Source organism: Lathyrus oleraceus, chromosome 4 (genome assembly GCF_024323335.1).
Source record: "Lathyrus oleraceus cultivar Zhongwan6 chromosome 4, CAAS_Psat_ZW6_1.0, whole genome shotgun sequence".
NCBI classification, from domain to species: domain Eukaryota; kingdom Viridiplantae; phylum Streptophyta; class Magnoliopsida; order Fabales; family Fabaceae; genus Lathyrus; species Lathyrus oleraceus.
The window spans coordinates 98,003,603-98,024,567 of NC_066582.1; the positions used below are offsets into that span (position 1 = coordinate 98,003,603).

Sequence of the window (20,965 nt, forward strand, 5' to 3'; positions counted from 1 at the left end):
CTTGAAGCTGACCAACACTTAGTAAATTTGTTTTCAAATCTGCAACAAAAAGAACATTAGAAATAGTTTGAACATAATCTTTTTTGGTATGAATGTCAATTGTTCCTTTTCCCATGACAGACACAGTAGAGTTGTCACCAAATTTAACAGTACTGCGAAATGATTCGTCTAAGTCAGAGAATGCCTTCTTATCGCCACACATATGATTGCTGCAGCCAGTATCCAAATACCACAAGTTTGGTTGAATTTCTTCCTTCACGTGACACACCATTAGAAGAGACACTTCTTCCTCTCTTTCTACAAAGTTGGATTTTTCTCCTCTTTGATATCTCAAATTTGTTCTGCATTCTGACTTGTAATGGCCATACTTATGGCATCTGTAGCATTCAATATTGGACTTGTTTAATGACTTTGTTAATTGATGGCCTCCACGTCCTCTTCCTCTTCCTTGAAAATAACTTTCCTGATGCTGATAATTTTGTTGGTTCACCCGATCATAGTTATTTTTGCCTCCTCTGCCTCGATGTCTTCCTCTATCTCGTCCTTTATCACCTCCACTAGATATGGTGTGATTTTCGGATACGGCCTTCAATGCTTGTTCTTCTTTCTCCTGCTGGTTAATTTTTTTCTCATGAACCAACAAGGAACTTTGCAATTCATCAATTGAAAGTTCATCCACATCATTTGCTTCTTCTATCGAACAGACAACAAAATTAAATTTTGGTGTCAAGGATCGAAGAATCTTCTCAACAACGGTGACATCTGTTGTCTTGTCTCCATGAATCCGCATCTTATTAACGATAGCCATCATTCTTGAAAAGTAGTCTGTAACTGACTCTCCTGATTTCATTCGAAGTAAATCAAACTCCGAACGAAGTGATTGAAGCTGCTGCCTCTTTGTTCTTGTTGTACCTTGGTATTTCTTCTTCATGGAATCCCAAATATGCTTTGCAGTGTCCTTGCAAAGAATGGTTTCCAAAATTGATCGTTCAATTGCTTGGAAAAGATAATTCTTTGCTTTGAGATCCTTCAGCTTAAGTCCTTCTTGCTCCGTCTTTTGCCCGTCTGACAACTCAGCATCTGCTGCAGGTTCTGCTACGCCAGAAACAACAACCGTCCAGTATTCTTTGGATCTCAAGAAGTTCTCCATGAGCATGCTCCAATGGTCATAGTGACCATCAAAGCGTGGAATAGCTGCTTGCACAAAGCCATTTTCTGAAGTCATTTGTGAGAAAAAAATTACAACTTTTCCTGGTTCTCTCCCTCGCAGTATTTTTTTTTCTCACTGCAATCCCTTTCACGTAACGAAGCTCTGATACCACTGATATAAGAGAAACAAAATACTCGATATATTTTATTCATAAGAATAGGTCCCTTTTGTAGGCATTACAAAGTGTAACCGTTGTTTCCAGTTTTCCTAAAAACTAGCTATCCACTAACCAACTAACACACAATTCCTAAAGACCAGGTTTTAGCAACTGCTATTAGTTTTAAACAGAAACAATTCTAAAACAAATAAATAAATAAATCTTAACAACCAAGTCACTTGATTCCTCAATTGCTATAAATATATGACCAAACTGAGGTCCTACATTTCTCATTAATTCATTAATATATAGATTCTCAAAACACAGACTGCAACCTTCTCGTTCTCCCTCTTATGCATAAGCTTGCACATGACTTCACAAGCAAACCTCGCCCCTCCTTCGAGTTAGCAATAAAAGAAGTATCATTATAGTTTCCAACATCAACACTATGATGAAGGAAAAGGTTTTCCTTATTTGTTCTGAATATTTGTATGCAGTTCTTGGAGATTCAGATGGATTTGCACCTATTTCTTGAATTACATGTGATCTATTCATTAAGGACGTGCCATTATTCCACTGTTCCATTGTCGGCCAAGCAAATCGTCATGGCAATTAACAAAATTGCTAGAATATGTAGTGTTGGCAGGCACTGAACAAAATTGCTAGAATATGTAGTGTTGGCAGGCAATGAACAAAATTGCTAGAAAATAGTGTTGGCATGCAATGAAACATTCAAATAACTACACTTAACCCGCTAGATTTGATATTACAATTTTAAAGAACAATACAACAAAATTGTTACAACTGAAACATAGTTACAAATTTACAATCATAATTTGAAGACTATCCGATTGAAATTGCAATCATATAGCTCCAAGACCCGAATAAAAAACTACAAAGAAATGAAGCTCAAAGAATACAATACTACGCCTGATACTGAAAAGAAAACTGCATCCCAAAAAATACAAAAGGGCAACGTTACATTCATTTATTCTCTATGACTTGTTAAGCATTCTATTTTTAATTTTAATTCGAATTTTGGGCGCACCAGATGTGCCTTCGGATGCCCTCGGCTTTGTATCAATAGTTCTAATGTCTGGTACAGAATTATAACCACTGGGCTCAACAGATTTAAGCTGTTTTACTCCATCCACTACAGGCTGCTCTTTCTTACATGACAAGTCTATGGAGGATCTTTTTGCTTCATCACTTTGCAATTTCGCCAATTCTTTTTCCTTTCGTTTTTTCTCTTTCTTTAATCTCTTTCGCTCCAAGTATTCTGGGCCATCACGCTGTCCTTTGTGACTTTCCCTTTTCCGTTTCTTATCCTTATCTCGGTGTTTTTCTTTCCTGCGAGCAGAAATTTCTTTGCCAAATGATTCTCCATCATGATCGAGTCTAGCAACTGAGAGTGTTTGAAGGCTGGCAAATCGCCGCGCATCAGCATCTATATTGTTATCCTGGATAAGACTAGATGGTGACGGATCTTCTAGCCTAGGTTGTGAGTAAACTATACTTGAATCGGCAGTGCATTGGAGTTCTTTGACCAATTCATCACCCAAAATTTTTGCACTGCCGATGCTGGCAGTCATACGGGAACCGGGATCATGCCAAGAATTAACTTCTTCAACATTGTGATTACCGATGCTAACAGTCTCTGCAAAATTCCTCTGAGGTGCATCTACTGAAACTGAAACTGAACTGCTAGCTCCATGATCAATATCATTACGACCACCTAAAGAGCGCTCAACCATTTGATTATCAGTATCAGCCCTACTGGTGGCAGAAGATTGTTTAACCTTGATTTTGATTAGCCTTCTTCTTTCATGGCTATTAGATACAGTATCTGCTTCCTTGTAAATTTCATTCGGAGCTTCAATTGGTGCTTCGGGGGGGAATCCTGTTAAGTCCTCTTTGGGAGCCTCGAGGGGCATTTCCTTTAAAGCTTCAACCTGTACTTCTTTGGGAGCTTCAAAGGTTTGGTCCTTGGAAACTTCAAAAACTTGGTTTTGGGGAGCTTCATCAAGTACATCCCTAAAACCCTCAGTTACGATCAAATCTGGTGTAAGATTTTGGGTGGAATTTGGCAACTCCAAAGGTTTATTTTCGGAATCAAGGACAAATAGGTTCCTCTGATAGTTACCAGCTTCGGTAAGACTCATATGCAACGTTCTACTTTCTCTCGGAATTCCATGAAGAGTTGGGGGTCTGCAGAGAAGCAAAGATTAATTTCATAATGGATTTTTTGTAACACAAGCACAGAAACTTACAAGTAGGAAAGTATAAATGGATACTACCTATAAAATAGCATATATTTAGGATTAGAATTTAGATTGATTTCCTATCAAACAAAATTGTCAAATTTCAAATAGATCCCCTCAAAAAACAAAAGGTTAAGAGAATATTTCCCAAAAAAAGAGCCCCTTGTTAGAGATAGAGTTTGGCCCAACTCATCCCTAAAAAACTAGCTAAAAAACTAGCTTATAAGGTGAGGGGTTTCTCTCTATCTATATAAACTCTCTTTAACCAATGTGGGACTTGAGGAGGTGTATTTGGATCCAGACACCAAGTCCAATAATGTTGGATGTGAGGTGTATTTGAAAAAAACCAAATCACATATTGATTAAAGATAAAGCCTAATAAGAGTTTATATAGAATGGCACCCTTATCTTACAAGTCAGTTTTGCATGGATGATTTAGGCCAAACTCTAATTCTATGGCCCCTCGCCTTTCAAAAATGAATTTCGCTTAGGCTATCAAAAATTACTCAAACAGCTGAAAAAAATTTCTATAATATTCATATTCCATTGAGTTGAATGAATTACAAGAATAGAATAGACAAAACTCATATCAAATAGGTGAATAAAAAAAAGTGTAGGCTGGATGGACTTGGGCCTAGAAAGAAAGTTTACTTCGCAACAAACTCTTTTCTTGAAAAAGCCACGAATGAAACAACTGGTGAGAATTAAAAATCACAAATAATCGACAAGGAAGCTTTTAATTTCTACAAGCATATAATAATAATAATAATAATAATAATAATAATAATAATAATAAAGTATTATTATTATTATAGACACATTTCTACCTTTTTGCCAGTATTTGTAATATGCAGAACAAGTAGTGACGGAGAAAGACATTATTAAATGACATTCGCCCTTCCAGTAAACTGAGCAAAGAGACAAGTGTTCGGCTTGTAATTTCATCGTTTGAAATCAAACTATCTCTCATCTGGCATAGCCTCATAACATGGGTGGCCAATTTTAACTTGCCTGCAATAAAGGAATAAAAATTTAGCTTGAGACAGAAGAATGCCAAAGATATAGTGAGTATTTGACTTATGTATATAATTAAGGGTAACCTAAAAATGAAGGTATAGTGAACCAGGAGAGTGATTCTTGCGCAAGATATAGTGAGTATTTTACCTTACATATGATCAAGGGTAAACCAAAGATGAAAATAAAAGTATAGAGAAACAGGAGAGTGATTCTTGCACAGAATATAGTAAACATTTTCCTTACATATAATCAAGGGTAAAACAAATGTTGAAGATGAAAGTAAATAGAAACAGAAGAGTAAACGTTGTATGATATATAGAATCTAAAAACATTGAAAACCCAGATAACTAAGAATCATGGGTTCAGATTATACTCTCTCACGTGCATGATAAGTTGATAACCACTTAAGTAAACTAGACAGTAATATTTTGAAAACAGACCAACTTTGGTTAGGTTTTTATATATGGTTTTAATTTGACCAATTCTAAACCATTTTCTAGATTGCCAAATAACATCATAGATCCTCTCCAGGGAAATGAATCACAACCTCTCAAGGAAGGCTCCTCCTCAACATATTTGGTAAATAAAAGAAGTGCGGCATCAATGCCCTTGAAGTGGAATTCGAGATCAAGGAGTGCTCTGCTTGCTTCGATTCGAACTTGCCAAATCGCCTTTAGGTCTCGAAAAGGCTTTAAAAGTTCATATATGCGATCCTGTAGTGAAGCTTTGGTGTTAGATATGTTCATTACAACCTTTGAACAGCAGTATGATACTAAATAAGAAGGCACTTACAAGAGGAATGAATCCTGAAAGTTTTATCGCAATCTGGGCCAATGTCCGGATACAACTGACAGTCAAGATTCCGTTGTAGCTTGGCATGAGACTAGCAGAAGAAATTTCCAAGAATGTCAAATTTAGTTACAGTTTAAACTGATAAATCTAGCTTAGTTAGCAGAGAATTTAATATTTTACCTATCAAATTGTAAAAGCCTGTCAATGCGCTTGAGGAGTGATGACAATAGAAGAATACTCTGTCATTTGTTTTATCAGAAAGGAGCTTAATTGTCAAAACAAGGTTGGCTAATGCTTACAAAAGATTATGATAAAGGAAGTGAGATCCATATTCAATGGTAAATATTAATTAATAGTTCATAAAATAAGCACTCTAGAACAAACAGCATTTGCATGGTTGTTACAGGAATGGACATTTTGCATAGCTTAAAATCAATCATATTACAAAACTTTATCAATCTCCAAGTCGCAACACTTCAAATTCAATAGCTGTCGTTTTGATTAAATATTAGATACTTAAGGAGCTGTGATCAGGAAATCAAAAAGACGAGAGATGTAAAAGACTCTGATCACTAAATGATTCATGCAGGTAATCTTGACAATCAGCCAGAGTAAAGTCCACGTACCTGTTGCCCAAACTCAAACTCGCCAATTGATTGGACCAGTGCAGCAAGCCAGAAGACATCTGAGTAAGGGTTGCCAGTGTTGTCATTATACTGTAGAGAATAGGAGGACAAAAATGACATGAGACATAAAGCTAATAGAATTTTGGTATAACCAAAAGCAAGAATCAAATTTTCCAAGTAATTTCACTGTCAAAACCAAACCAGCATACAATGATTCCAAATGTGTACAACAGATGGTGCACTAAAACAAATAGAATCAGCAAAAATATGTTTCTTTTGTTTTGTGTAGTAGTAAATAAGAATAGAAGTGGCTAGCTACGAAGTTATCAATGGTAGATGGCAGCATAAGGAGAAAAGACATTCGATGGAATCATCGCAGCTATAATAAAATACATCTAAAAAGCAACACATCATAAACAAGACATTGGTTTCATAATATACAACTAATATTACATTTTATACCAAAAGTTTTATATCAAACTCCAAAATCATAAATACAATTGCATCTAAAACTTAGACTAGCAAATACCTTTAATAGCTGTAAAACAAATTCGATAGCCTCTCTAGGACTTTTCTTGTCAGCGGCCCTAATCATAGCTACGGCATGTGGAATGGCCTACAACAGTGAAATATTAAGCAAAAAATGAGTTCCATAGTATAAAACAAAATATGAAACTGGTTCATTATCTAACCACTAGCAGAACATACATAGCCCTTCAGAATTATCACAGAATTCACTTGCTTTCTCATTAATGGAGTAGCAAAATTGAAGTATGTTAATCAAAATTATAATATAGTGGAAAAAATGTGTGCAGATCACAAACAACCCAGCAACTAAAGTCTCTTACAATTTGGGTTTAGGACCTAACCCGTTCTCATAAAATCGGCTTATATGTTGAGGGCTGCTCAAGCACCCAAGCCTTATGAGTTATGAGCACTACATAAGTCATATACTATTTTCTCATTTGATCATTTTTATTTTTGTTTCCTTCATGTGAAAAAGAGAATGAGGTGGTCAGATTATTGGCCACTTGGTTGAAAAGGTAATCCATCTTTTTGTCAGCGAATCGTCCCAAAAGCTGAAGCTGTCTAGTGACATGAAAAGAAGTTGCTAAAGTGAGGCAGAATCCTCCCTTGGTCCTATTTGAGGTAAGTTGCAAAGTGATTGTAGAAACAAGTTATAAGCTGTTATTGGTGGAAAAACAGGAGATTTTTTCCAACTTCATTGGAAAGACTTTTCTACATTCATAAGTTGCAACTTACACCTAGGGGTTTTTGGAAATTGGAAGAGCTTATTTGATCTTATCTCAAAACATAAGCACTTACACAAATATACTTTTTTTTAAACAAAGCACTTATGTTAATATTAATATTTGGATACACCACGGTGTTGTGTGTTTACTTATTCACAGACTATACAATTCTAACACATAGTCCTTGTCAAAAGAATGTGTCCCACATACCATTTGCATGAAACGTAAGTAGATTAAAAAATAAAAAACAACATAAAAACACTTACAGTCCCTAAAAAATAAAGATATTATTCAAATAGTGCAATTACAAACATATTCCAACCACATCACAAGGCATAACTTCATACACATCCTACCTCCATGCATTACCTCAAGAACAAAATACTCGGCAAAATCATGAAAATCATTTGGCCTGGCAGAAGTATACAACAACAACAAAAATAGTCAATTAATGTTCAGTTAAATGAGAAATTGAATCGTAATTACAGCAGTCTTACTTTGGGAGTCCAATGTCAGAATCAAATCTTCGACTCTTGTAAAATTTCACCAAATGGAATAGACCAGAAAAATCAGTTTCCTGCTAGACAACAATAGATGAGGTCAAAAAAAAGCCGTGATGAAAAAAAACTATCAGCACTTCTTATCAAGTTAAAACATTAATTTACATGAGTGGTAGGAATAACAAGTTTAACAAGAATTCAATGAGGTCAAAATAGGCTGAGATGGAAAAAAAACATAACATTTCTTATCAAGTTAACACTAATTTATATTTGTGGTAGAAATAGTGCTACCGATGAACTTAACTATCTGAAAAGTAAAATGATACTCAGAATTCTAAATGCAACCACACATTTTATATGATATACTTAAAAAGACAGTAAACTTCAAGTACTCAATTCAGAGTTAACCATTCTAGACAATTATTTAAATAAATTTGAAATAAGAGATGACTGGTTTTTTATTAGGTATTAAGAATGATAGCTTGGCAAGTTTATCAGTAGTCAACAGTTATTATACTAAAACCACATCTGACAACACATCATGAAATCATGATGCAATTAGCATCCAAACATTTGAATACCTCGGATGCCGAATTCGCCAATGCAAATGCTGCTTCAATTCTTACTCTCCAGAAAGCCTTCAAGTTAGGACGAAAACACCAGATTTTAGTTAAGAATTTAGGAGCAATTATTGAAACACACCATACACTACATAACGTATCAAACCTTGGAGTCGGTAAGAAAACTGTTCAGGGCATTTACAACAGAAAATGATAGCTGGGGTGATGCCTCAAGGGCTGCAATTGCTTGGGCCTGAGCAATAACATCTTTATCCTTCTCTAATTGGTTAATCTAAAACAACATATAAGCTTGATAGAATCAATAAATATCATCAGTCATAAAGATCTAATCCAATTACAAAGATACAAAATAGTAATACCAACAAAAAGAATGGGCATGATCAATATCTAACAAGACCAAAAAAACCAGACTTAAAACACTGCATCATTGTATTTTTATGTAGTTGCCCAAAAACACTATAGTGGAGCGGATCGGAGGCCGGGCGCTATGGGAAGAGCCTTAGTGGTGCAGAACACTATAGTTGCCGCTATAGGGTAAATAGCAGGTAGCGGGGGCAGAGCAGTTCCCAGCTCGGAGCAGTTTCTGCCCTGCTATCCTTTTCCCCTTTGAAAATTTGAAATTAATCTTTAAATTTGTAACGTTTTACGGGTAATTTTGAGTTTTTTAATCAAACTAGAGTTAAGGGTAATTTTTGGTTTTTTAATCAAACTTGAGTTGACACTCCACCCTAACCTTCTTTCACCGGCGTTTATGCACTTCAGCCGTTCCAAAGAAAAATCACAAGTTCCTCCCTCACCTCTCTCTGCACTTCATATGTTCACAATTATTATTCACGTAATTTGTCCAAAAAAATGGTCACATAGATGTCACCCCTTATACCCTATCCCATTTTTGGGGTCTGCTGCTCCGCGCCGCAGTCCGGGATTGACTATGAACCTCAATATCAAATCAAATATAGACACTAAAAGTGGCGAAAACAAGATTTAGGACATTGTTTTATTATAAGAAATCAAAGATATATAATTCTGCAAGCAAGGTTAGATAAAATGGGTTTTCAAATAAACAAAAGAACAGAACAAAAATATATATAACTAAACATATAGTTCCTCTAGTAGTCCAGTAAAAACACAATGCTACAACCACTCCAAAAAATCAACTGGTTGGGCCAATACTGGTAAACCATAATCTCATCCTTACCCACATCTGAACTGGTTGATTAAAATGAACCTCAGCAAGGTACTCCATGTCAGGATCTGCTCTGATCCATAATAAAGGGGACTCTGTACTGTTATATGAAAGAAAAATGTAAGAAACTCAATGACAATGCTACCAAATAATGACTAAAATAGGAAACTGACAAACCTGGAGCGTATATCCATTGAAGGTATGTCACCATTGTCATCAGAGCCGTCATGTTTTAAACCTTTCTTTGGTTTTTGAAACCGTCTAGCAGCAAGCCTCGAGTGGCATTGAATTTCCAAAAGCTGCCATGCTTCTCCTGCCATTGGTAGAATAGGATGGTCATACATACCATCAAGTTCATACACCCTGATACTCATCATACCAGGCCATCCAGAATCTGCATCTCGATTTTCAGTATCTGGATTGATATCAAGAACGGCTGTACTCGAAGTCTGCAATGCTGTGCATCCTCTCAACACAGCCAGTTCAACCACATTCTTTCGTTTATTATAGGATAACCCCATCCTTAGCAACCGCAATAAGGAAAACATCAGAACACAAACACAGAAATGCGTTCAAAGAATGAAATAGAAGAGTAACAAGTAACTCCTTATTTCACACCTTAAATTAGGACATCCACAAGAACCGACCCAACGGGGGAAGAAATCTTTAAGAAAAGGACGTTCTAGATTTCCAACCTTGTTAGCAAAATGTCGAAACTGCAAATTAACAAAAGCCGTTCACATCATATGGATAGAAACAAAACCCATTTGGATGCACGCTTATCCAAATACTGCATTGAAGAAGAAAATACACTTGCATTTCTCAGTTTTAGTGAGATTTTGCAAGGAGACAACCAAGGATAGCTATATGTATCAAATCTAATTGCATAAAAATGATTTACAGCTCCATATCAACAAGATAATTTAAGAGAAACTAAGAGCGAGTAACTAGTTACGGAATTTACAGGAGAAGAAGCCAATTACCTCCTTAGTACTAAGTGTTTTCACTGAGCGTACTTTATCTTGAGCCCGAGTAACTATAGTTTGTAAAATCTACACACACAATAAACAAAAATGAGAATAATAATCACCAAATACTTCATTCAAGCACATAACTTCCAAAAGGAGGGAGAAACTTGCTTAAATCAAAACTAACAAGAAAAATACAGTGAAGGGATCATGCCACATTATGAATAATAGGAAAAGGTGTGACATGCGAGAAACCACTAAAAATGTCTCAATGTGTACTACCACCTACGCTAACTGATCTGCAAATTTCAGAATATATGCCCAAAAACAAGCTCACTAGACTCCAAGAACCCGCTAACTTATCATATCATTTACCTTTTCTCTTTACCTTCTCTCTAATTTTAAGTGGACGAGCACAATCAATGTTTTCAAAAGAATGTCATTGAATTGGTGTAGAGAGATACGAGAGATACTAAAGGTTTTTAAGGTCTAATTAATCACAATGATAAGGGTTACTGTACATTATGCAAATATATGACAATCCATAACAAAATACATAATACATATGAGTGTGTAGTAAAATGAGAGAAAAATGGAAACATAAATAGAATTAGGAAAAAAAGATATAAACCTAAACATTTATATTAGCATGTTTTCAAAAGTACAGGGTGCGGAAAGGCTTATGAAAACAGATACAAGCCAAACCATTTTGCATTACATTGTGTAATTTGTTCCACAATAGATAAATAAAATTGGAGGGGCTGAGTTTTAGTTAAAAGTGGGAACCAATAATTCAATCTTATGGAAAAAAATCACTGATTTTATGGAACATGAAAAGTCCCAAGTTAGGATTTAGGGTTTGGGGTTTAAAGAAACTGAGTTTATAGGATGCCACGCCACAAACAACTAATCTTCACCTACAAAGATGACAATCATGAGGGCATTAGGAACTTATGACTGGACAGGCATGCCTTTAGGTTTGAAGAAAAGGGTTGAGCCACCTTACCAAGAAGCCATGAAAATGATATTTCATGACGCCATAGGCAGGTTCATAGAAGTCTACATCAACGATTAGTTAAAAACTGGGAACCACTAACGCAATCTTATGGAAGAAAAAAATCACACTGATTTTATGGAACACCAAAAGCCCAAGTCAAACGTAAAAAAAAAAATTAATCGCCAGTGCATGTTTACTAGGTTTTAAAGGACTGTTGGATGGGCCCAGAAATCAGACTATGGTCTTTCAGGTTTAACAGACAGATCCCATCCAAGTTTTACCAATTACCATGACCCCAACAATAATAGTGGAACGCCCTATCGCAAAGCCATTGTTCTGATGATTTCATAGTGATGTTCTTTAAAAGTACAGGGTGTGGAAAGAAAACATAATCCACCCGCAAGCTTGAGTCATTATTATTGTATGGCACCAGAGCCCGAGTAAAGCCAGAAAGTGCAGAATATATTTAACATACAAAAACTCATTTAATTTAATGACAACATTACTATATATCAGTGTAGCCTTATAAACATTAAATGCAATAGTTTCTATAAATATGATTTCAGCACTTGAACTAAACCTTTCCAAAGAAGAATAAATTCCGCGATAATTCATTGAATTAAAGTAAGAAAACACATCCAGTTATACTAAATAGTCGGAAGTAGAAAGAACAACAGTGTAAATGTCAAGAAATCTTACTCTACGGAAAGATTCAGGACCCATTTGCTTTTCCAGCATCTGAACAACTGCCACCTGAACAAAGTAAGGCTTGAAAAGAAGGAAGATATAGGAAGGAATAATTAAATGCTAAACACAAGGAAATGCATCAGTATATGAAAGGAAAAGAACATACAGACTTCCATGCTCGTATTTTTCCGTACAACCCAATGCATTGTGTTCCATATAAATCCTTACAGGAAGCTGAACAGCTCAAAACTGTTGTTCCACCATTATCAACTTTGCAAACAGAACAATTTGCCTGCAGATTGATTCATGAGCATATAAAATGTAATTAGCATAATAACTTCTTCACACTTCAAACTCAGAAGAAAATGATTTTCTGCTTCAACCTAAAATGACATTAACCAACCAAGTTTAACTTGGCAAACAAAGTTTAACTTGAAAATGACATTAACAAACCTAAAATGATTTTTTGCTTCAACCTAAAATGACATTAACCAACCAAGTTTTACTTGGCAAACAAAGAGCATAACACATCAAAAAAAAAATGAAATTCAACAAGCATATGCAACAAGGAGGAAAAGAAGCATTTGAAATTAATCAATAAGCAGTTGTAGCAAATTAATAAATTTAAAAAAACAGAGTAGAGAAGATAAAAGCCAAGTCTCTTGATATTTAATTTGAGATGTCAAGTCAGCACCTTCAAAATCAAAAGGCAACCGGGTGCAAGAATATTTATAAGTCATACATGACAACTCCAAAGAGTAGCTCGGCAGTAGCAATGGTGGCATGACACATTTTCACACGGCCATAAAGTGCATGCTACCATAATTTGTAACAGCATAATGCTAGATGAGCTAAACCTCCCACAAATCATATTAACCCAAAAATAAAAGCAAACCTTATATCTCTGGTACCGTGCCTCATTATTACCCAAATGCTTCTTAATAAAAAAATCTGCCAAGAAACCGGCGAGTCCTTCCAAGAGCCACTCTGCAACATGCAAATAAACATTCACCAACCATGTTAGAGGAAACACAATTACTGCACAACATGCAAAGAATCAGGTTAAAACAACAAATTAAGCAGTAGAGCAATATCTCGGGCCAAGTTACCATCATTTGGTGACTCAGGAGTGATATACACACCAAACCACTGTCTCGCAAGGGCATAAGCAAGTTTTACCCTTGTATAAATAGTCTGCCACAACAAACACTAAATTTATTATTTGCTTAGCATTTAGTTGACAAAGCAGCAATGTCATAGGCAAAAACCACATTCGAAAACAATATGTTTATTACCCACTAGGGAAAATTTTGATTGAAAAGGAGAAATGTAAAAGAATTTAAACAATGAACTGACCTGGTCAATAACCTTCTCATCATACAAAATTTGAGAACTAAATACACTCATAGAGGCTCCTAAACTCAATGATGAAACTGCCATCTCAGGCTCTACAAAAACTTGCTTGTACGAGTCAAATGGGAAGTCTACAGAAAGATAATCCTTATAGCAGCTGCTCGCCAATAAAAGTCCAAATATCCAATCGTTAGACAATCTTAAGATAACTATTTCAAGCAACTAAAACTGCAATTACCACATGTCAAACCTGAAGGCATTATGGAAGAACTCCACTGTATGCCGCATTTTTGCCAGATTAGGTGCCAAACACAGATGCGATATGAGGCCAAATTGGTGATCGGGAAGAACTTCAAATGGGGCAACAGCCAATGATATCCACCTTGCAGCAACTGGAACATCTAATTTATAGACATATGTTTTCCGAGGAGGATTGTCCTTGGTTAAGACCTGAAAAAGAGAAATGATTCAAGCAAATACTTTAACTTAGCAATGCATATACAGATGATTTTTTACATTAAAATGTTCACTAGAGATAAAAGAGGTGAGTGGATGAAATGAAATCCTCTCTAAAACAGAAAAGGGTATCATAGACAGTTTAGATCTCATTACATGTAGACAACAACAACTAATCAACTAAAATAAAACAAATAAATAAATTCCAACATGGATAGAAGCCATGCTTTCCCTCTCCTTCATGCCATGGAAGTACAAAAATAGTAGTAAGCTACTTGAAAATTTCACAAAAACTAAATGCACTCTTCAAAATTAAGAGCTAAATAATACTACAAGTCAAATCACATGAGCAGTAACCTATATCTTTGACCCTACAGATGCATGCGGTGAGCATGGATCGAACATGCAACCTTCAGATCTTCAATCTGACGCTCTCCCAACTAAGCTATCACCGCAAATTAAGCACCACCAGCCAGAAACTAAGACCCAGCCCGTGGCATTGCAGAGTTGTACCAACTAGCTACAAATTGACTGAGCTAAGTTGACAACAATATATGGCAGAGTGAGAGTAACCCCACAAACATGCACCAACGTCATATTGAAACTCGTGCCATAGCATGTCAGAGTTGAACCAAAATGACATGAGAGTTGAATCAAAAATATAAGAATATTTTTGGGATGAGTCTTATTATCCCGGACAAAACAGAAACATGAAAAGAAAAGAAAAGAAAAAGGAGGGGGGAAGTCTGCATCCAAATACAAGGAGGAAAAGAAGCAAAGTCAAAAGAAAGTATCCTCCATGCTCAAACCTCAAATATTTTACAGCGTTATCCACAACATCTAGTAACGTCATATAATTAAAAAGGAGATAGCTTTCCAAATTGTACGACATTCCTCCTTCTGATCTTGTGCATGAATTATAAATAAATAGGTTGGAAAACTACAGTATTCAGTATCCAGTATTCACTATACAAACCAGGGTCAAAGCATCACATTTGTTCTGCTAGACATCTCAAGCTTCATTAATAGACGGGATATGAAAGTAATCACTAATCACCATGGGAAGGAAACATCGTCATCTTTTTAAAAACGATAACTCGCATGTTTTCAGATTCAAATTCCAGGACATTTTATATCATTCATTTCTACCTGGTATAACAAGCTTCCAGTACTGACAGCCACGAGATTGTGTGCTACAGTGAACTCCAAGTCATAGCTGAACATGAACAACAAAAGAAAAAATACTTCAAGCTCACACAGTACATAGTAAATACTAATACTGTAATTAATATAAAATGTGAGCATGCACGCATAAACACGTGAGAAGTGTTTTAACATTCCATACCAGCATTGTTGTAAATTGTCATCTATACAAGGGAACCAACACCTTGCCCTCCTCATCTGATTATCGGTATGAAGAACATTATCTCTGAAGTGGATTCCTGTCTCTGCCTTTTCTATGCTATAGTCAATACGAACTGATCTCACATTCTGCACTCAACATCAACCTACATGAGAAAACACAAATAGTAAACCTCACCACAACAACTCATTTCTCACATTTAACCACCATATTTTCAGAAATGGTTTCCCACTATCCCCCCAACTTACAAACAATATTCAACTTCTTTCCAATGAGTGAGTGTTTAGCAGGTATATGCATATCAAAAAGCAAGCCGGGTGAAATGTCAATACAACATCCATCATGAGGTCTCTGTTATCCTAAGTTTTGTAGCACCGACACCTCTAAAAAAAAGGTGTGTCGGTGTAAGTGTCTGAAACAAACACCCAACAGGTGTGATTACATTTAATTTATTCATTTTTCAGATTATTGTCAATGTCGAGCATCGGTGTTGTGTTTAAGGTGCATACTGAGTAAAATCCATGTAACAATGTGATAAGACGTGGAGAATAAAGTAGAAGATAATGCTAGAAAATAGAGATGTAGCTATGGAGTTGGGTTCATACTGAAATTATTCTAGGAGGGGGCAAAGAGTCTATTTACTTTAAAAAATTATTTAAACATTACAAGTACTCCTATATATTATTGAAGAATTCAGATTATGCCTAATTACTTTTGGTAATCCAAAATTGAGAATAGGTACATTAAACTCAATTGTATAGGGTTCACAAGTTTGTTGAAACAAAATTATCAGAAACAGTTCATCATCCAGATCATCCATCATAAGACAGCAACTATAACCTGCTTAGGTTCGGCGGAGGTATGAAACCCATTTTCAGCAACCGGTTGCTCTTGCTGCTGCTGTTCAGTTTCAGTCTTGAAAGGTTTACAGCAATTAATGAGTAAATTGGGAACAAGCTCTTTCTCCAAAGAAGATAAATACACAGACACGGCAGCATCAGCAGCAGAGCTCGGAGAAGAAACCGAACTCCACCTCTTTTCATTCTCCAACTGCTGATACTGATGAGGGTAATACTCAAACGCCGTAGGTTCACCATCAACCCATACACTTTCAATCCCTAAATTCTCCGCATGTAACCCAACGATCCCAATCTCCGGCACAGCAATTTCCAATTCAGTGTAGCTGCAAGATAAACAAGATTATATGAATTAATTAATTAATTAACATAATGATAAAGAAAAATGCAATCTATTGATTTTAATTATGTGATTTTGAATCTAACTATAACAAGATTCTCATAATCGACAAAACCTAATACGCAAATATAGTACAAAGAATATGCAAATATTCAAGAAAGGGTTGCATGTAGAAGAGTGAAATGGAATTGCAAGAAATGGAAACGAACCCGTAGACTAAACGTTTGTCCATGTCGATAGAGAGACATAGCTTTTGATGGTGAACTACGGCTCCTGAATTTTCGGGCTTTGGGTCTTCGTTCTTAGGCTTACGAGGCTTCGCCATGATGATGTGTGAAAGCTATAGAGGTTCTAGGTGGAAGGGAATCGAGGCACGTTTCGCTCTGAATTTCACTATCTGTATAGAGAGATAGAGTGGTGCTTTATTTATAGAGAAGGTTGCTTTAGGGGCGTGTTTGGATGATGACGAAGCTGTGTGTCTCTGTGCCCTACTTTTGCCAACTTGGCCAAAGAGCTTTTTGGTCTCATAAAATGAAAATGCTATGCAAATTTTGGCAAAATTTATTTGGTAAATTGTTAGGTAGCCATTAGTTTTACTGTGTACTGATAACTTTATCTTTAGTATAAATTGATTTTAATTTTTAATTTAAAAAAAAAAATTTGATAAGGTATTGAATAGTACTATTATTTGATTGAAGGCAAATGCTATCATGTGCCCTTGGGGCACAAGTTAATGATACATTTATAGAAATATTCTTTTGGAATGCGTGCATTTAATTTTTTGAAACTTAAAATTTTGTTTTATTCCACACAAAATTTTCAATAATAGTAACCTTAACTTGTGCCCCAAGGACATAAGTTAGCAAGACTCTTGATTGAATATGACTACTTATACCTAATTAAATTGAAGAGTATCGGAATGTTGACCCATTTATTTCCCTATACATAGGTTTTACTTTTCTTTTCTAACTAAAAATTACTACTTAAGCTTGGTACTTTTTTTCTCAACAAAGTGGGTGAAAAATTAGAAATAAGATAATTAATTAAAAAGTATACATTTTTAAAAAATAATTTGAGCTTGGTACCAAATTTATTTGCTTTTCAAAAACAATTTTGATCTACACGCATCAATCTCGTGAAATTATTTCTCATATGTTTCAAGAACGACATATAATGTTTAAATTCATTTGAATCTCGACTTTAAGGAAAATCTCGAGATTTAACAAAATAATTCTTGAAATACATTTCATAACTTAATGGCAATTTTAATTTCTTAATAAAAATGTTTTGCTTTATGGCATAGTTTGATTTAACTTGTTTGATCAATTAACCGAAACATGATAAAAGTGGTCTTCGTTAATTGGTTAAAAGCACAAAAGTTTTGTGCTACAATGTCAATTGTTTAAATTAAATTATTTGTCTAATTTGGGACAAGTCAAATCCATAATCCAAAAGGACACTAGAATATTGGGGTACATTAATGGTTATAATTCGTTTCATGACTATAAAGCATATGAATAATAGTTTATCGTACATAATTTCAAAAAATCTCACGTCTTCTTACCTTGCTTACTTATGTGTTAGGATCTTTGTAGGTACCACCCTTGTTGGCATCCAATCTCAAGCATCTGTTAAATACTCATCATCTTCTGAAGTCACTTTTATGGATCCAACTCGGTTCACCAATTCAACTCGATAGAGAGTCGGGTAGAGGTCGAATTTATGTCATGTTTGAGACTAATACCTTTTTAACGATTTAGTCTAAATTAGGGGAATATTGTTCTCATATACAAAAAAAAATATTATATTTATTTATTGAAGTCAACGGTAGTTTGTATATAGCATTCACATTCCTCAAGTTAATTAGGCACATTTTACAAAGGATAAAACCTCGAGAATCTGTACAAAATAATGTCTCGTAGATGTGGGGTGTGAACTTGAGGTCAAAACATTGGTTTTTACACATGTTGTCGATAGTATTTCAAAAACCAAGCGGCATGGCATCCTATGCCTTCTTGTCAGCCCATCGTCTTGTGACTTTCGCCATAAACTTACACTTGATATTGCTTGACACATGGACCATCGAGAGAACCTGAACCATGTCGGCAATGACTATTAGAATACACATGTTCCTCCCAATAAGTCATGAATATTGGGTGAATGACATGACGACTATAAGCACTTTAGGGATATATGTGTAACAATCATATAAAAGTAGGGGATTATAAACATTTAGTGAAAGGCGACTATCATCTACTACGCGTACTTAAGGACCACCTCACCCTGAGTGCCCCTACTCGCCCGGCCATGGTAAACGTGGAAAAATACATCCATCAGCCATAAATAAGTCAGGGGAATAGGACTATCCAGATCTCCTTATGAAATAGGGATTCAACGGTCCACCGCTGACTAAGTGGGTGGTTATTCCTAAGGAAACCCTAACTTCAAGTCTTCATAGTCTCTATAAATACCTCATCCCTAACAAGTGAGAAGATAACTAATCATATGTGATACACCTCAAAAGCATCTAATAACACCAAAAGGTACAAAGCTTCTCATCTCGTATGAGTTTGCTCTTTACATAGCCAAAATCACCATCGAACAAAGTTTCTTATCGCCATGAGCAAGCCCTGAACCACCAGAAAAATACTAAAGTCTCTGCCCACCCCTATCAGCATAGAGGTGCCACGCATTTTATACTTTCTAACAAGTATAATGGTGTCCACCATGGGGGACCGGTATAACTAACATGAGTCACACCTTTGTCATTACTTCCATTTTCACCATCTTTCCTTGGAAATGGCTAACATAGATTTATGCCTTGTGGTTATAACTAAAGGTTTCATCGTTGGAGGAAGTTCCAACTCCTCCCGAAGGAAATATGTCAAACAGGTATTGATTGCAAATGTAATATCTCATAAATTTCCAAAGCAAGTTAGAGAGAACTATGGGCCAACATCACTTTCTCTAACAATGATGCCATTCGAATTCTTCATCGCGATAACGACCCCATGGTTATAATTATGCAATACAACAACTACGACATCAAACGAGTTTTGATAGACCCCGAAAGCTCAACTGACATCATATTTTGTAACACTTTCCAAATACTCAACTCAATATCGACAACATCAAGGCATTTTAGGGTTCGTTAGTAGGTTTGTCAGGTGAATAGGTGCAAGTAAGAGGTCATGTGACCCTAGCGACAACCTATAACATAGGATCAGACTCCAAGGCAATTGAGGTCAACTACCTTATATAGATGTTTTGTCGCCCTATAATGTCATCCTTGACAGACTTAGCAGCAATACATCATGGGCGGCTATATACACCCAATACCTAGTTCTAAAATACTTGTTACTAGTGGGTGAGTTAAGACTATATGTGGAGGCCAGCAAAGCGCCCAAGAGTGTTACCTCAACTTTCTGTCGATGGGAGGGGTGAGCTTACCCTTCAGTTTATCCCACTTCCCAAAGCGGTGGATGCATACACCAATAGTTGGGATTCTTGATTGAGCATGGACAATGAAATGCTCACGCACACAAAGGACCTGAAGGAAGTATGAATAGGTATTTCGGATCACCAAGTGACAAAGATAGGCATCTCGCTTTCCAAAGAAGAATATTTTGAGTTAGTCAACCATCTAATTAGAAATGACAACTTGTTTTCATGGGCTTCATCCTACATGTCAGGGATATACATCAGTGTCTCCGTCTTGCCGTCAACCCATTCGCAAGGCCGGTGGCACAAAGAAAGCATAAAGTTGGCAAGGAGAAGAAGGTTGACATAATGAAGAGCTAAGAAGGTTAACAAGCACTGACTTCATCATAAAAATAAAGTATCCAACCTGGCTAGCCAATATAGTATTTATGAGGGAAGCAAAGAACAAGTGGCGCATGTGCATGGACTTCACTGACCTCGATATGGCCTACCCTAAAGACGCATATCCCTGGTTAGATATTGATTGCATGATTGATGGGTCATCGGGCTATTACGCTAAGCTTTATAGATGTTTATTTAGGGTACAATCAAATTATAATGGATCCCCTCAACGCACCCAAGATAACATTCTTTTTGAACCATGGCAACTAGTACTATAATGGTATTTCATTCAATCTCAATAATGTTGGTTCCACCTATCAGCGACTCATGGATGTCATATTATTCCACCAGATAGGGCGAAATCTTTAGGTATATGTTGATGACATGATAGTGAAGACCATCGAATGGCATAGTCATGCAACAAACTTGAAGGATGTTTTGTAGTTAGTCGGGAAGTATAACATACGCTTAAACCCCGCCAAGTTCTCCTTTGGGGTGCAGGCAGGAAAGTTCCTTTGCTTCATGCTAACAAAGAGGGGCATTTAAGCAAACCCCAATAAGTGTCAAGTTGTCATCGACATAAGAATCCCCATTAGCGT

At 36.0% G+C, this 20,965-nt stretch overlaps 1 protein-coding gene and 1 non-coding gene across 3 annotated transcripts; both read right to left on the reverse strand.

Moving 5' to 3' along the window:
* Positions 1–2,048: 2,048 nt before the first annotated feature.
* Positions 2,049–17,065, reverse strand: LOC127073647 (transcription initiation factor TFIID subunit 2). 2 transcript variants are annotated; one of them, XM_051014820.1, is made up of 25 exons: positions 16,754–17,065; positions 16,188–16,530; positions 15,330–15,475; positions 15,134–15,200; positions 13,779–13,978; positions 13,532–13,685; positions 13,285–13,369; positions 13,071–13,162; positions 12,342–12,467; positions 12,188–12,241; positions 10,507–10,575; positions 10,142–10,239; positions 9,701–10,045; positions 9,536–9,623; positions 8,483–8,608; positions 8,338–8,394; positions 7,754–7,833; positions 7,626–7,668; positions 6,533–6,619; positions 6,004–6,093; positions 5,558–5,616; positions 5,378–5,468; positions 5,133–5,298; positions 4,396–4,579; positions 2,049–3,515 (listed from the first exon to the last, which is right to left on the reverse strand). In XM_051014820.1, exons 1-25 carry the CDS (start codon positions 16,867–16,869, stop codon positions 2,303–2,305), a joined length of 4,179 nt encoding a protein of 1,392 aa, XP_050870777.1. In that variant the 5' UTR covers positions 16,870–17,065; the 3' UTR covers positions 2,049–2,302. The 2 variants fall into 2 exon arrangements, with proteins under 2 accessions (XP_050870777.1, XP_050870778.1); XM_051014821.1 differs by lacking the exon at positions 16,754–17,065 and having other exon boundaries at positions 15,330–15,492; positions 16,188–16,365.
* On the reverse strand, positions 14,367–14,439 carry TRNAF-GAA (transfer RNA phenylalanine (anticodon GAA)). Its single transcript has one exon. It is a non-coding gene; the product is annotated as a tRNA-Phe (tRNA).
* Positions 17,066–20,965: the final 3,900 nt, after the last annotated feature.